The sequence below is a fragment of the Electrona antarctica genome (genome assembly GCF_951216825.1).
Source record: "Electrona antarctica genome assembly, chromosome: 7".
Classification (NCBI taxonomy): domain Eukaryota; kingdom Metazoa; phylum Chordata; class Actinopteri; order Myctophiformes; family Myctophidae; genus Electrona; species Electrona antarctica.
The window spans coordinates 39014239-39031593 of record NC_136812.1 but is presented as its reverse complement, the minus strand read 5'-3'; the positions used below and the strand labels follow the sequence as shown (position 1 = coordinate 39031593).

The 17355-nt window shown below is 40.1% G+C and overlaps 1 protein-coding gene across 3 annotated transcripts in view; it reads right to left on the bottom strand.

Moving 5' to 3' along the window:
* The window catches only part of slc44a5b (solute carrier family 44 member 5b), a 63903-nt gene that overhangs the window by 3174 nt on the left and 43374 nt on the right, over positions 1-17355 (bottom strand). The window contains exons 7-22 of one of the 3 annotated variants that reach the window (XM_079506047.1): positions 16108-16168; positions 15871-15994; positions 11601-11684; positions 10318-10430; positions 9445-9576; positions 7605-7704; positions 7427-7519; positions 6487-6574; positions 5215-5477; positions 4554-4648; positions 4337-4440; positions 3448-3521; positions 2649-2719; positions 2457-2545; positions 2260-2344; positions 102-1399 (exon numbers count right to left, since the gene is read on the bottom strand). In XM_079506047.1, the coding sequence (XP_079362173.1) occupies positions 1284-1399; positions 2260-2344; positions 2457-2545; positions 2649-2719; positions 3448-3521; positions 4337-4440; positions 4554-4648; positions 5215-5477; positions 6487-6574; positions 7427-7519; positions 7605-7704; positions 9445-9576; positions 10318-10430; positions 11601-11684; positions 15871-15994; positions 16108-16168 (1692 nt within the window). In that variant the 3' untranslated portion in view covers positions 102-1283. Of the gene's footprint in view, positions 1-101; positions 1400-2259; positions 2345-2456; positions 2546-2648; positions 2720-3447; positions 3522-4336; positions 4441-4553; positions 4649-5214; positions 5478-6486; positions 6575-7426; positions 7520-7604; positions 7705-9444; positions 9577-10317; positions 10431-11600; positions 11685-15870; positions 15995-16107; positions 16169-17355 lie in introns of those variants that run through there. The other 2 variants (XM_079506048.1, XR_013790411.1) reach the window with 2 other exon arrangements.

Genomic DNA, 17355 nt, shown 5'->3' with positions numbered 1-17355 from the left:
ACAACTATTTAAATCACTGCTGATTGATTAAGTCAGTTGTCTACTTGTCTCTAAAACCTGCAGGATTTGAACACTAGAATGAAAGCACTTCAAACCAAATGCAAAGTGGAATCGAATGGAAAAGTACAGTGCCCACTGCACAACACTTCTACCATTTGTGTTTATTTAAAAAAAAAAGGATTCACATTTTCATTGGATTTTGTCGATAAAAAAAGGATTCTTCTGTACAAAAAGAACACTGAATCACCTCCACACAGATGTGTGTATTTCACATAGTAACAGCACTACATCTGGACCATTCAATACAAAATCTTACCAAAAATGGCTTTGACATCCTATTATAAATGGTATCTCAAAGATTCCCGGTGTTAGGTCAAAACCACGTTACAGTATCTCTTATTTTTTCACAACTAGGCACATAAACTAGTAACTGCATTCAGAGACATTTCCTGAAGGTTGTCAGGCTCTATTCAAATCTCATCCTTAGCAAAAGCCTAAAATGTGGTTAGAAGGTTGACCTCCCATAAGATACAGTAACTCTTTTACAGTACATGAGTGAATATAAGGGAACCTTGCTCAATATGTGTGACATTATAGAATTGTTAAATAAGTGAAAGCAGCTGCAGAACTTTGTGTCCGTGTAAATATGGTGGGCCAAATAAATATATATCACCTCAATGGTAAACATACAGTGCACAGCCGATAAAGTAATCATGCTACAAAGAAAAGAAAAGAAAAGAAAAGAAAAAAAGCATTACATGGTATTGTTCCCATACATGTAACTGCCTATGAACTTTACACTAAAAGACTGAAGTGCCACAAGGGGGCACTCTTGTTTTAACTTGCTGTATATTTTTTTCCTCCATGAATTGTGCCACACAAATTGGTACATTATTTTGTACATTTAAAGGTCCTTGTGTTATGTTGTTTGCACTGGGTTTAAAATGCCCAGCCTAGTCTTTTTGCTTTTATATTGTAATGTCCTCTAGTTAAGGCAGAGGTTAGCAGAGAATCAACAACAAAAATAAATTTCAACTGATGTGTGACAGAAAAAAGGCAAGTGTCAAGAGTTGGCTCGAGGGAGAATGTGAATAGAGCTCATTTTTCTATGGGCCCCATGCCATATCATGTCCAGATATGGACCATGCCATTCCTCCTCCATTCAGAAGTCCAGCCTTACAGAGCTCGCTCTAGAATATCCAGGCACCGCCACACACAGATAGTCGGAAAAGGGAGTGAGAGAGCGGTTGCTTGGAGTGTCAGTTAGTGTCCCGCACCGTGGCTCAGGAGCCAGCATACAACTTTGCACCCTGCTCTCCCTTGCGTAGGATCTTGTGGAGGCCAGGAGACATATAGTAGGGCCTGGAGGAAGAACCATCGTTCCTCTCTAGGTCTTCACCTGGTCAACAGGACCAACAGGAGGCATAGCCAAGAAAGACAGCAGGGGGGAAAGGAAGAGCACAATGCATACAAAGAAGGCATTAGCTTAGATCAATTATTTTAGAGGTCCAAGCAAGAGAATTAAATGAGAAGAAACAAGCCAAAAGTGCCAAAGTTGTGGACTGACATGCATCAGTTTTAGTGATTAGTTTAAGAGGTTGTTTGGAAGAGGAGAGGAATGTCACTGTCCCTGAAGGTTTTAAAGAGCAATGAACCACACACTTTCAGACTGTCCTTGCCTACTGTGCAGACTTGAAAATAAACTAAAGGGTTGTGTGGAGGAGGGGAGTGTTCAACATTGATGAACCTTGACCGCACGCCAACCAACAGGACAGAAGAGCTCAGCATGTTCATCCTGCGTTGGCAGCCATTTCGCTTGTAGTTTTCTTGTAGCGAGAGCCAATAGTCGACGCAAGTCAAACGTACTACACACTGTCAGTGTTTTCATATTGCGTGTGCATAATGTTTTTCATGTTGTGTATGCATGTATGTGTGTTGCCTCACTTCTAAAATTAGCACCACACTGAAATCAATTTAAGTACACAACGGAAAACCAGCACTGTGACCGTGCAACAGGGTTAAACATTTTCCCCGTAGAAGGCAGGCAACTTATATTTACAGACCACCATATTTGTGGTTTTATGGCATCTTCTTGGAAATGTTATGACTAAGATTGACACGTTTACCCATATAAAATATGTCATGTTTAAAGCTAAAACTCAGTTATTGTTTGATTACTCTTTAATAGGAATTATTGCCCAACAGAAATGAAATGTTCTTATGCTGTGTAATATAAATGCATACACAATGAATACTTACAGAAACACAGGAACAATGTGTCCACACACATGGCATAGACGTTAAAAAAGCCATGTGCAATCAGGTAGGATCCGAATATCACCGTCTGCCAGGAAGAACGAGCCTAAATCACTATGTTATATTGAAGAACAAGCCTCATTTGCTGTTATATTGCAGTGTCGGTCCAATTTCTCAATAAATGCTTTTCCATTTCTTACCAGAAGGGGGACCCAGTAGTAATTTAAGGATGGTACCTCCTCTTGAATCACAGGTATTTTACGTGTGAAGAAGAAAAACGCGAGAACACCTGCAAAACAGGAAGTTGTAAATGAAATTACACACGTAACACGAACACCACCCCTGATAACTCAATTTACTCAATTTACAGAATGCAGTAGTGACAAACTCACCAACACTCCCTGAAATTAGCAGTTTTCCCAAGAATAGCAAAAAGTCTGTGACCTTGTCAAGGACAGCCACCCTAAAGAGACAGAGGAGACCCAGAGTGTAGGAGAAAATCAGAGAGAATGGAAGAAGAAAACAGAGACTCTAACCTATAGGAGAGGTGTGCTAGTAGGAGACTCTAACCTATAGGAGAGGTGTGCCTTATGGTTCATCGCTCTGCTTTGACATCAAAATTGCACTAGCCTTGTGTTGTGATGATGATGGGAAATTTGGAAAATGCATGTAGTCTCTAAGGCTAGGTCATTGTGGACAGAGTGACATACTGTATGTATGTACATTTATAGACACCATCATTACAATAGCTTCATAATAGCATTGCAGCTCAACTATCAAACACAGACACTGGACAGAAATATACGGTCGGCGCACGCACGCACGCACGCACGCACGCACGCACGCACGCACGCACACACACACACACACACACACACCCTTAAAATTATTCCGGTTTCTTTTGAACCATTTTGATAGTTTTTCAGTTTGTGGACAGTAAGAATTTTGTATTGTTTTATGTTTTTGTAACAGGGGAGTTGGCTGAGCAGCAGACAATGCTCTTTGTCAGCAACGGCTTGCTTGACAAATGTGTCAAGTGTGTCAAAGTAGACATAAACACTGTGGAAGTCTAAGATCATACATATGTATTATTTAAATGTGCTTTGCTGATGCTTGGGATATGAACATAATTATGAGAAGCTGCTAGCCTTCCCTTTATCAACGGGTGGCCCTGACCTTCAAAGGCATTACCTCACAACATTCCTCATCAGCAGGAAGAAAGCATCCTTCGCTGAAGTGCAGAAGTTCTTCCCATATATCGCTATCTGTAAGGTGGAAAAATGTCGTGCATACATTGATTTAAAAAGAGCAAAAAACTGACCAAAGACACATTTTCCTGCTAACAGAGAGAAGGAATTAACCACTAAAACCCTCCGTACTTAGAATAGCAAACTAATACTAACAAATACTAATAGTTGACCAGGGTGAGCTCTGTACATTTCCCCTCTAACAAAGTTCAGCAAAAATAGCTGATCTACAAGCTTGTATGTAACCTACGAGCTAGTTCAGGCACATAGACTTGAGAGGTTTACACACATGCACCACTATGTAGGCGATGTATATGCGACGTATCAAGCAACCGACTAATTTGGCAGTCTATTTAAGCTCACCTCATTCATTGCTCTTCCTTCTGGTGTCAGTATCACAGAAGGTTGAATGTGCTTGTTTGCTCCCACCCCCTGACCCCAGACCCCACCCCCTGACCCCAGACCCCACCCCCTGACCCCAGCCAGCACCAGCAGTGGGCTCTGCTTTCCCTAAGAGTTATGCTTTCCCATCGGGGGATAGTTCTATAAATTATACAAGTCTTATACATCTCCCTGCTCTTAAATGGTTGTCTTCTAGTGACTAGTGTGTTGAGCAGGGAGTAACATATAGCAGATCCTTAACGTCATCAAATAATATTCACACTTGTACTTACATTTTACTGTATATATAAATGTTTTCAATCTATTCGTGAGTTATCTGACTGAACTGCTATTTTGGGCTAATGTTCCCTCCAGAATAGGGGCGTGATGGCAGCATTGAAGTTCAAAAAAGAAAAATCCAAACAATGGCCAACCATTGCTCCATAACTCACCATGATGTAAGCATTCCTGTTCATGAACTTGATGAAATGTTCCAGACACCAGAAACAGCACTTTAGACAGCAAAGCACGAATCGAGCAAATGCATTTTGAGCACCTGGAGAAAAACATTGTCAGACAGAAATTGAGCCAGTATTTGTATGCACAATTTGAAAGTACAGAAAAGCGTGTAAGGGCTATCAATGTCTATGAGTTATAGTAACACTATACCTTTGAGATTGTGATCCAGATATTCAAGAACGATTCTGAACATCTGCACCACAGCCAGGATCAAAGCGCCAAAGGCCAAGGAACCTGTGTGATACCTAGGAAATACGAGAATAGTACCTGAGTAAAAACTAACAGAGACAACTTAGCCATCATTTACACGTGACAAGTGATCGGAGATCTCCACCTACCATTGGTTTTCTAAAGTCTGTATACTTAGTTGAATGCAGACATTTTTAGTCTAGCATTGAACCAGCACTTTTGCATGATGCAGTCTGTCATGTTCTACATTTCACGTTTGTTGAAGTGGTTGATCATACCATTAAGAAAAAAATTATGGAATACAATACAACAATAGCCCATAGAATGCAATGCAGTGGAAGAGAATAGAATAACAGCATTGTATTAGTCCATGTGGGGCAGATAAAGAAGGTCAAATGCAGACTAGGATCCAACACATCACAACAAAGATTGCACCGGCCAGATTTGTGAACATCTCCGCATTCTAACACTCAAGTAGAACCATGCTAATACTACGTACTGCATTCTAACACTCAAGTAGAACCATGCTAATACTACGTACTGCATTCTAACACTCAAGTAGAACCATGCTAATACTACGTACTGCATGTCTCCGGGCATGTACAGTAGCTACAGTACGTACCGTATGGCTCTACTGAAGGAGGAGAACAGGGGGCAGGTGGGGATGTCGTTGGGCTTCTTCAGGGCCCAGTAGTAGGAGGCAAAAGCCCCTGCCAAGGTGCACTGGCCCAGGGCAATGCAGAAGTTGACCAGCCACAGGAACACCAGCAGGTTACACAGCTGAAGCACAAAGATGTAGCGGTGGTAGAGACTCTCTCCGCCATAGAAGGCAAACGTGCACTGAGAACCCGGGCACACTTTGGTGATGTTGGACTGACTGAAGGTCTGGGGAACAGCATGAATTAGACATTGTGGTAGAGTTAGCAACAGTGTTAGTGATAATGTGATGTATGTTTGAGCCTGCAAGGGTCCATACTAGGTCCCCTCTTTTTTCCCTCTACACCAAATATGTTTGCCAAAAATAACTGGTCTTCTGTACAAACTGATGCATTTCTTGTAGATCTGCTATTTGTTTTTACTGAATGATCACCCAGAATAGGGATGCTAGTGCTACAATACATGCTCCAAACAACTACTGTAGCTGAATAGGAAATACTGCTGTATCTTACTTTTTGGCTCTTTCATTTTATTCTCCAGCCATTTTAACTAATTGAAATTGTCTAACACAGCTTTTGCTTGTTTTTACATAATTATGTATTTCTGAGATTACGTTATACGTTTGCTGGAATGTTCTCCAAAGTCATTAAATTAAGAATACAAAGTCATTCAAATGTAATTATCTGAATAAATGACTCGAATGTTGGCTAAAAAACAATTAATGGAATCCAAAGCCTTGAATGCATTGAAAAATGGTTGGCATGAATGTCAAGCATAGCCTACTGTAGTAATAGTCAATTGACAATGGACTAATGGACTAAACTAAGCATTTCAGCATTTCCTATTATATTGATTTATTGTCTGGATTATGTAGCTTTCTTCAGAAGGCAATGACACCTTTTAGAATGTCACACTTTTAAATACTAAAACAGTGTACACAAGCTGAAAAGAATTCAGTTGATAGGATAGAATCTTTCAAAGCTAAATATATTGCTCCTGCCAAGTCTGATTCAAACGCTAGTCCTCATTAAGGACCCGTCTGCCCTTTTTCTTAAACGTTATTGATTTTGCATTGATTGACGATGAGAGAACATCTGTATAAGATATTAAATGGGCCGGAAGGTGCCATGAAATGATGCAGAGGATTTTCCTTTAAATATCCATAAAGAACATAAGGGTTATTTCAAAGATATCAGCAAATCACACCATCAGGAAAAATTCGTAAGTAGAAGCTAACCTCAGGATCACATGTGAGGTTGGCATACATGCATTTAGGCTGCGTTGACATGACCTTGTAGACTGCCTGCCCAGATGATGCTAAGAAGCTGGAGGTCATTCAGTTAAGGGCAACACAGTGGGAAAGAATTGGAACAAAGACACTGAACTCCTATCTGCTCCCGATGAGCAGGTTCCTTGCATGGTTTCCTCCACCGTCCGTCATGCTTTACACCAGGGGTGCCCACACCTTTTGACTTGAGAGCTACTTTCAAAATGACCAGCTCGGCAAGATCTACCCACCAAATCAATTATTATACCATTGCTGAAAATAGTTTAATTATGTACCTGAGGGGGCTTCGGAATAGTAGAGTTCATGTTACATTCTGTACAGTATAAGACAAATGCACTTGGAATGGGAAATAGAGGGGGAGAAAGGTTTTTTTAATCGTTTTTTTCTCTTCAATATATTTAAATGAAATACTCTTTAGAGGCATGTCATGTGATCTACCTGCACAGCCTTTGTGATCTACTGGTAGATCGCGATCTACCTTTTGGGCACCCCTGCTTTACACAATGTAATGCACATTGTAAAGCACCTTGGGCAAAGGTGCTATATCAATGCGCCATTTATCAAACTTGATATTCACAGTTTCAAAGATGTCACAAGAAAGTTATTAACGTTTTTCCAGTGTGTCTTTTGTTGTAAGAGGAGATTCAATGGTATTATTTTAAATAACACATAAATTGCCATTTCAGTTGAATTATCTGATGAGAACCTTTAGAGAAAATGTATACTACAGCATGAATGTTCTCTATAATAACTTTAGAATAACAGGCAAGTTGAGGCAACACTTCAAGATCTTATGAGTGACAAGATGAATCCATCAATTAACACAAACATCAACTAACTTGAGTAGAGGGTTAACTACATTGTTGTGCACAGCACAGTAGGAGGATACACAGCTGTGACTGCCCAGTAGGAGATGCAGATTGACAGCAGGATAAAGGTGATGATCGGGTAGAAGAGCGTAGACATGATGTAACCAATAGCCCTTAAAACAGAGACGAGGAAACAGTTGAGGTTTCTTTTCTGAGCGCAAACAGAGCACATACAAGAACGTCATTCTCCAAACTCACCTGCTCCCTTCCTTCAGTAATGCGATTGCGATGCGAACCCTGCTCCTCAAGAAAATGAGCATAATCACTATGATCACCTCAATCACAGATAGGGAGATCACTGCAATGCAAAGCATACATGTTACTATAGGAAGATCACTGCAATGCAAAGCAAACATGTTACTACAGGGGGAAAAGATACAGTAGCATTGGCACTGTCGCCTTATAGCTTTTAACCACCTTAACCAATATTTTAAACTTTAGCTGTTATGTAAAAATAGCAGATCTACAAGCTCATAGCGTGCCGCCTACGAGCTTGTAGATCTGCTATTTTTGAAAAAATTTGAAAATGTGGCATAAATGTTTGAATATATATTCTTTCAAAGCAAACATTTTTAACTCAAATATTTGATCCTGGGGGGTCCCTGGAACAACATATTTTCAGATGGGGGTCCACGGCCAAATAAAGATAATTCTGTGGGTCCTTTACATGAAAAGGTTTCAGAACCATTGACATAGAAAAAAAGGTTTTTGAGCAAACTCTCATATTTAGAAGACATTTATAGATTCTATTGTCAGGTCTTAATGGATTAAACAATCTCAAATGCATATCAATCTTTATATATATATATATATATATATATATATATATATATAAAGACGGATAAAAAGTTATCGAGAAAATGATGCATGATGCAGAGGTTACATCAGGTCAGAGGATTTGCCTCTGCAGATAGGTCGATAACTGCACAGCTCTGAGATGACAATCCTGCTTAGACCATGGCTGCTTACCAACAATTAAAATATATTCACATTTTAGAGCAATGCACTCTTTAAATAGAAACGTTGTGTTGGTACTATCTACGTGACCTTGTAATACCACAGAAAGTTACTCCAGAAACTGGGAGAACCAGCTGAGTCATTCAGCATTCAAAATTCAATTGAAATTGATAATTGAAATCTGTATTGTTATTAAGGACAGCCTGTAGCTAGAACGTGATGAGGCCACTACATAAAATGTGTGTGGTTATCTGAAATTACAACACATTCTCCAGATAAAGTATAATAAAGTATAATCTGTGGCCAACTGGCCAATCATTTTCTAAAATGGATAGTTACAGTCCTTGATTCTGATGGGCTGGGTTCTGTTGTAAAATACTCAACATACACAGCTTCATTATTATCAGGTCTTATTTAAACTACACATGTAGCACCCATCCATAAAATGATTCGAGGCAATAAACACATTTTGCAGGAGAGCAATTCCATGGCTGTGAGTGGGATTTGCAATTTATGGCCACAAGTCTGCAGAAATACAACATTACAAAGGGCAGATGCAAAAGATATAAATATGCAAAGCTACACAGTGTATTTGTAGCTGCTGTGGCTTTTGCAGCAGCTACAAACGTTGGATGCGTCTTTGCATCTTCGTGTCGCTGGCTTCCATTGACAATGAATGGTAGACTGTACTGTAGCTTTGCATCTGCCCATGTGAACGCAGCATATCTCTGGTAGAAGACATTATCAGGCATTCCGGTGAATCCTAATACCTGATTTATACTCATTTACTCAATCGTCCGACAGTGTCCCACATCGAATCATTATGTAAACATTTTTATATTTTTGTAATTTCACAATTATGATGAAGTTCTCTACCCCATAAGTCTCTTCTAAGTCGTTGGGCTTATAAACTTCTCCTCCGCACAATAGGGTTATGTACTTTTCTGCTTTTAACTATTTTTTTTAAAAACTCAAAACTCTAACCTGGAGCCTGCCTCTTATAAAGCAGGACATCAGAAACCTTATATTTCCTTTAAACAGAGGAACAAGTAGGGAAAATCAGTGATGAAAAGATCCTTACTGAACACCAGCCAGGTCTGACTAAGCTGGAGGTAAACCCTGAAGTCTGTTTGGAAACCAATATCAGAAATGGTGACATCAGCATCTGGCTTCCCTCTGAGTGTACTGAACTCCCAGTAGCAGTGCCAGATACCTGAGAACAAGAGAGAGACAGGATGAGAGAGAGAGAGACATGTCTGCCTACATGCACTTGTCTTTCAGGACAAGTGCATGTCCCACAATCTATGTTATAAAACAATATGTATGTATGTGTCTCCCAGCCATTACACTAGGCGGGATCGTGAGGCCAGCGCCAGTCAAATGCACAACCGCTCCGTCATTTAGATATATGCGTGTGCTTCACTCTAGGCAGCGGAGGACCCGCGAAGGAGTTGTTTTGGTCTGCACGATGTAAGAACAGGGATTTATAACCTTCCAAACACCGGGTTTTGTCTCATTTTAAGCAGAAAAAGGAGTAATAAGCGTGCACGCGTGCACGTCGGATCCGTATGTAGACTGTCTAACAGCAAAAAAATTAAAAATAAATTAAATATAATTTTTGCTGGATTAAATGAAATTAAAGAAAGACGAGGTTCCTCGCCGTGGCAAAGGCGGGTTGTGGAGAGAAGAACAAGGTCCCGCATTCTTGGCATACTTTGTGTTAAGAGAGTAACACAGTAACAGTGGTAGTGTGGCTACAACAGTAGCAAAATAATCATATTTGAACACACACACACACACACACACACACACACACACACACACACACACACACACACACACACACACACACACACACACACACACACACACACACACACACACACACACACACACACACACACACACACACACACACACACACACACACAGTGTGTGTACAGTACATACTCACCATAGCCCACAGCAGTGATAACCCCAAAGATAATGAGCCAGAGGAGAACGCCAGCGGTGAACCGCAGCAGAAGAATGAAGAGCAGACTGACCACCATGGTTATCACCAAACCACTGCAACAACACACAGCACACACACAGTGTATACTAGAGTATAGACGACACCACACAGAAAAGGAATGCATTTCATTTGTTTTAAAACATACAAAAAAGACAAACGTATTTTCCTTTGTAAAAATAAATCTAAAATATAGGGTGTGGTAACCAGGAGCGCTTATTAGTTAATTAAAACCATGGCGTTTACAGCACATCGACAACAATGCATTTACAACACAATAGGATGGCAATGGGAATGGCAAATTATGATTATGTACAGAAAGTCAATTTAATCCGTTAACCCATCTACTACTGTAAATAGTAAATAAAAGGCCATGAAACAGCATAATTATAGTGTAGTACACACATTCAAATATATGGTGGTGGCGGCCATGGATTATTATTATTTATTTTATACATCCATGAATCGATGCGGGAAAATTGTAGTTGTATGTGCTGGTTTGCTCCCACTGCCATCCCAGCATCACCAGTGGGCTCTGCTTGCTGTTATCCCCTGGGCTGGTAGATACAGTATACAATATACTGTATATCTACCAGCTCTTAAATGATTGTCATTTCATATGCTAATCAGGGAGTAATAGCAGAGGGAAAATGCCAAGATCAAATAATATTCAGACTTGTATTTACATTTTAAAATGTGTTCAATCTGTTTGTGAGTTAACTGACTGCAATCTGTGAGTTTGATTAAATGTTCCACCCCTACACATGAACAAACACGGGAGTCAAAATGAGAAGGCAAACTTAAACGGTTAACCATCACATAGTGTGTATTTTAACCACATGTCTTTTGACCCATTAAGACCCGAGGCTGCCTTCTAAATCAGTTGTTCTCAAACTTTTTCATCAAGGACCCCCCAAAAAATATATGTATTTGCTATTTGGCCGTGGACCCCCCCTCCCCCCATAAGAAGATGTTTTGTGTCAGAGACCCCCAGAAGAGAAGATTCATGTTAAAAAAAACAATTTCAAGAGTTTTCTAAAATGTTCAAAAATAGCAGATGTACAAGCTCACACATCTGCTAGTTTTGAATAACCAACGCTAAACTCTAAAATGACATGATGCTTTCCAGGGGGGTTAATGACAATTTCAGTCCTTGAATTGGTTTCGCTGTCCCCTCATAATAACTAGACAAAAGGTGGCATTTGGTATATAAAAAAGGGTCTTACATCAGGATCCAGTACCAGGAACTGGCATAATCTTCAAAGATTTTCATGCCCACTTCTTTGGCATCCAGCAAACTGGTGATGCCACTGTGACAGAATATCAGCAAGAGAAGGAGAGACGTGGTGGAGAAGAAGAAGACACATGCAGAGACAAAAGTAATATCATGAGAACACTGTTCTGACAGTTAACCAATGGTGTGGTTGTTGGTATTAAATCTACGGTTAGGTTAACCCATTTTGGGCGGGAACGCCTTTTGGTGTTAGCATTATGTTATGCTTTAGCTATTGAAAAATAGCAGATCTACAAGCTCGTAGCGCGCCACCGAGTGGCGCGCTACGAGCTTGTAGATCTGCTATTTTTGAAAAATCGAAGAACGACTGACATAGAAACATAGCTTTTTCAGAAAACTGTCTCAGGTCAAAATGGGTTAAGCACACAATGGATGCTGCTAAGGTTTCCCTAATGCATCTTTAGAGATAGTGCAGTATCTCTTTGCTCACTTCATTTACAGTACAATGAAACAAAGATGAGATTGCTCTTAAAATGCATTAGAGAATGTAGCCCTTGGCGGCGCAGGCTATGAGGTCATGGGTTTCTGTACAAACAACAGATCTACATGTTGTGAGCAGAACTCTCTCATTAATGATGAGCCACTAGCATTAGTGTCGCTGAAGCACTAGAAAGCTATAGTTGCTATTGCATGGTAGCCCATGATAGCTCAAATGGTAGCCAACTATAGCTCTAATTACCATTATAGCTCTAATGGCAGCCCACGATAGCTCAAATGGTAGCCAACTATAGCTCTAATTACCATTATAGATCTAATGGTAGCCCACTATAGCTCTAATGGTAGTCCACTATAGCTCTAATGGTAGTCCACTATAGCTCTAATGGTAGCCAACCATAGCTAATGGTAGTCCACTATAGCTCTAACGGTAGTCAACTATAGCTCTAAATACAACTGCAATATGTGACTTACAACAAGTTATGAGGAGCGTTTGCTGGAAAGACACAAATTAATACTATACTGCTGTTATCTCCAGAGTTAATCTATTTCTATTCATCTTGCATGAAACAGTACAATTGTTAAAACTCCCAACACTCTTGGTTTAGCTACTCTTAAGAGGGTAAATTCAGATCATCAGATATTCTTTGCTTTGTTTTTGATGCCTGAACTTCTGCAAATTTACAAACAAAGGTTAGTAGCTGAACCAATGTATTGGCATTTTGGCTAGACATTTTAGCCACTTTTCCTCGCTCTCCACCAAATCTCTTTAGCCAATCTACAAGCCAACACTTGTAGACTTGGTATTTTCGCCCAACATTCACCTATTATGAAAAGACCCAGTATATGGATGCTAGGGTACATGTGGTTAAGGCTCAACCTAGTGCTGCACCAAAGACTCCATGGCTGTGTTGAATTCACTGTAGGGAGACTTATCTCAGTTCAATTTGAAGGCCACATTATCCATCCATTTCCTGACAATATTATGGATGTTCTAATCCCCTCCATCCATTTGTATGTATACGGCACTGCTCATATCATTTTGAATGTGGATGTTTGCCGGTCTCCCACAGACTAAGAGGAAGAGAACTGATTTGTTGTTGAAGTGTTTGTTGGAGAGGATAATCTGTCCTTGGCAGACATGATGAAGTACTTGGCATTTAGGAAGAAATACCTAAAAGGTCCCGATATGCTTGTGACAAAATGTGTAAGAATGCTGTGTTTATCATAATAATGGTATTGGTATAAAAAGAAATATCAGAGATATGTGTGGAGAATTATAGAACTGCCCGTGTAATCATATTGTGCAGGTCCTTACAAGGACATGGAGATTATACATTTTTCAAATCTTATTTGGAGACATCATTGTAGTCCCTCTTTGATATAAAGAAAAATATGTGTTCCATCTCTGTTCTAGACTTAATTCAGAAATAATTAGACAACTATGTAACCTTATTGGCCACTGGCGACATGGACTATGCCCAGAAAAGACAACTACTAATACTTGTAAATACTTGTACTGTGTGTGTATGGCTCATATAATGCAGGTTTTATGAAGGTGGAAACCTTTCTCTGTATTAACCTGCAGTGCTGCAATACAATTATGCAATCAAATCAAATTTGGTTCCTTGTTAACTTCATGTGATTTTTACAAGTAATTAGCTATATCTTGCCCCTTATCCCTAAACTTATCTGCCATTTTTTCCAAATTTAAAACATTTTGAAATAGTTAAAATAACTGATCTACAAGCTATCAACGTGTCAATGTAGATAGGCTAGTTGAACTATTTAAGAATGTTTTAAAAATAGTAAAAAATTGCACATAAGTTTAGGGATAAAGGATGGTGCAAGATAGGGCCCCCAGAGTTTGACATCTAAAAACCACAGGGGACAGGAAGGAAAATCTCCAAAAAACCTTGAAAGGAGACAGGCTTGGAAAACACCATCAGTGCAAATAGCAAGTCAACTGTGGCAATATCAGGACACTAGTACTGCAGAATGGATGTCACAGTGTGCCAACATCCCAGACACACTGTCCTGTGATGACTCGGACAAGTACAGACAAAACAAGGTGGACTGAGGACAGGCCAACAGTCCCTTGTGAAGAACAAAGCTCTCTTGAGAGTACGCATAATTATGATAAATGACCTGATTACAACTGCCCGAAAGTCAGAGAGATCAGAGGTTCATTATTAACTATAATAATAATAATAATAATAATAAGGGTAATAATAATAAATAAATACAAAATTGTAGCGTGAGAAATTAAGCTGCAATGTTTCGCATCACCGGAGCTGAGGGGAAATCAAACCCATTCTGGACGGGAACCCCTCTTGGGGTTCTGTACAGTATTCAAAAATGTAAAATATATTTTGCTGCTATATCAATATTTGAAGTTTTTCAGAAAACTTACGTCAGGATTTAGAAGGCGTTTTAGAATCGGCCTCAGTCCAAACTGGGTTAGGTAATACAGGCTAAAGACACAGAGCTAATAACAGCCAGGGGGTGCCATATCACTCTCCAGTTTGCACCAACTAGTTAAGTTTACACTAACTCAATTGTCTAACAATGATATTATTACACAATGATACCACAAACACAACCCACAGAAAGCATTGTGAGATCATCTGTCCTCTGTTCTTTCCACAGTTAAGTTGAAGAGAAGTAAGGACTAGATATCTTCTGATGAACAGCACGGGGTAGGAAGGTTAGTCTGCACAAAGCTCTCAGGAGGGGCTACATTAGGTTAAAGGTTGAAACAATAATTCATAAGACCTTTCCACTCCTTGCTGCATGGCGGTTACTTGGCTACAAAGAAAAAGGCATTGCATACAGTAAGTTGTTTCCTGGTGTCAGGAGTCAAAGTGAATTAGATCAGTGCAAACATGGAACTGTGTGTGTGCTCATAAATAATGACAGCTAAAGCGCTCAAATACATCTGGTCTGACCCTTTCTCTTAATTTCCTACAGTATATCAACATGTTGACATCACTGTCTCGCAAGCTAATGGAGGAGCACTTAAGCACCTTTAAGGCTTTACTACAGTATTAAGCTTGCCGACACTGTAAGCGGTATCGTCATGCAACAAACATGCTTTTTAATGTGCTGAACCACACATTACTGGGCAAGGGTGACATTGCCCATTTGTCCTACCCTGACGTAGCTGTCCAGTTCTCTCTGGGTGTATACGGAGTAGGCGTGGGTGCATAGGTAGTAGGCCTATTGACAATATAACAGTTGTGGGATGAGCATCCCACTAACGTAAGTAACTCTTATCTTCTACACCAGGGGTTCTCAACGTTTTTTGGCCGGGGACCCCCGGAAATGCTTTGGCAATGTCTCGGGACCCCCGCCCCGCCCCCTCCCGACCCCCAATATAAATTGACTGCTACAATAACCTTAAACCATTTTGGGCGGGAACCCCTTTTGGTGTTTTAAGCATTGTTATAATTTAGCTATTGAAAAATAGCAGATCTACAAGCTCATAGCGCGCCACCGAGTGGCGCGCTACGAGCTTTGAAAAATCGTGAAAATATATATATATTTTTTGAAAATAATTTGGGGACCCCCTAAAATAATTTGGCAACCCCCCGAGGGGTCGCGACCCACGGGTTGAGAACCCCTGTTCTACACAAGTGGGATGTACAGTACTGTATCAATGAACTCCGAAGAGTTCATTTGGCCATACAGGCTATTCAATGACATTAAATTGAACTCTCTAGATTTCACTGTGCGGTTTCACAGTGGAGGAGAGCTGCATGACTTACTTGGCCGCATCTCGGAGATCGACCACACTCCTGGTGTTGCCACTGCCATCTTTGAAGTTGGTCTTGTTGGCCACCGTTAAAGTTCCATTTCTGGTAATGAAATCGGGGAAGCACCTCTGGAGGACTGAAACACACCACAAGGTTTATTCTGGGTCAGTTAGTGCCATGGGTTGGTTGTCAACTGAACAATGACGTGTCCGCTGTGGGGATTCAGATGGTGCTACAGACAGTACTTACAGGGTCTGCTTGGCACAATCATAGATGGGCAGTCCTCATCTCGTAGGACTTGGTGAATTGACTAAATGAGGAAAAAAGAAGTCAAAGAATTGTTGTGAGCGACACGTTGTGGGCTTGTAGGTCTGGTATTTTTTATAAAAAAAAAAAAAGAAAACATTGAACTTTTTGCCTAAAATGATTTGCCCAGAATAGGGACCTGATGTGCTTAACCCATTTAGGCCTGACGTCGAAATAAATAAAAAAAATCGCTCTGAAAGAATATATACCTATTCAAAGATTTGTGCCGCATTTTTACGATTTTTCAAAAATAGCAGACCTACAAGTTCATAGCGCGCCACTCGGTGGCGCGCTATGAGCTTGTAGATCTGCTATTTTTCAATAGCTAAAGTATAACAGAATGCTTGAAACACAAAAAGGGGTTCCCGCCCAAAATGGGTTAAACATGAAAGATAAAGACAACCATTTCACTGGTCATCCAATCCACTGCTCCCATTGTTACAATATGATGTTCTGTATTTGTTACAGTAGTTGATCGAGATTGTGTCCAGTATGCACCCATTTTCATTTATTTTTGCATGTAACTTTCCAATGTTTTTGTCTGCCACTAAAACCAAAATGAACAGGAAATGTGTCTGGATGACTCCCTGGACAAGAGGTCAAAATTAAAAAGGAATGCGTTTGGATGACTCGGAACACACAAGGAATTCATTCATACGTTTTCCCTGCTCACCTAGACACAACAAGACAGGACCTAACGGCCTGGCTTCCCTGTGGATCCTTTCATACTGATGATGTCAGTAATGGAGGGTGGAACGGCAGACAGACAGACAGACAGACAGACAGACACACACACGGACGCTCTTCTAGACGGCTCATCGATTAGGCACCAGTGTAAAGTTATTGCATACAGCACATCCTAATGGATGCATTTATTGCTGCATCATGCCAAATTTCACTTTAGGAGCATGCTGCTTAACCCTCCCCCCAAAGAACAACCAAATAAACTAGAAATGTCTGTGTGGTTAATAAGTACAGTATGATTGATTGAAGTATTTATTAACAGTTTTGGAGAATTACAGTACATTTCAAGCAAAGACAACAAAGCATTACACTTGTTTACAATAGGGTCCACCCTTTTCAATTCATCAGAACATTTAGAGACGTACAAATATATAATATATATATATATTTTTAAAGTGAAATATCCCTTTAACACTGCCAGCCTTCAGCTCAGCGTTCTATACTGGG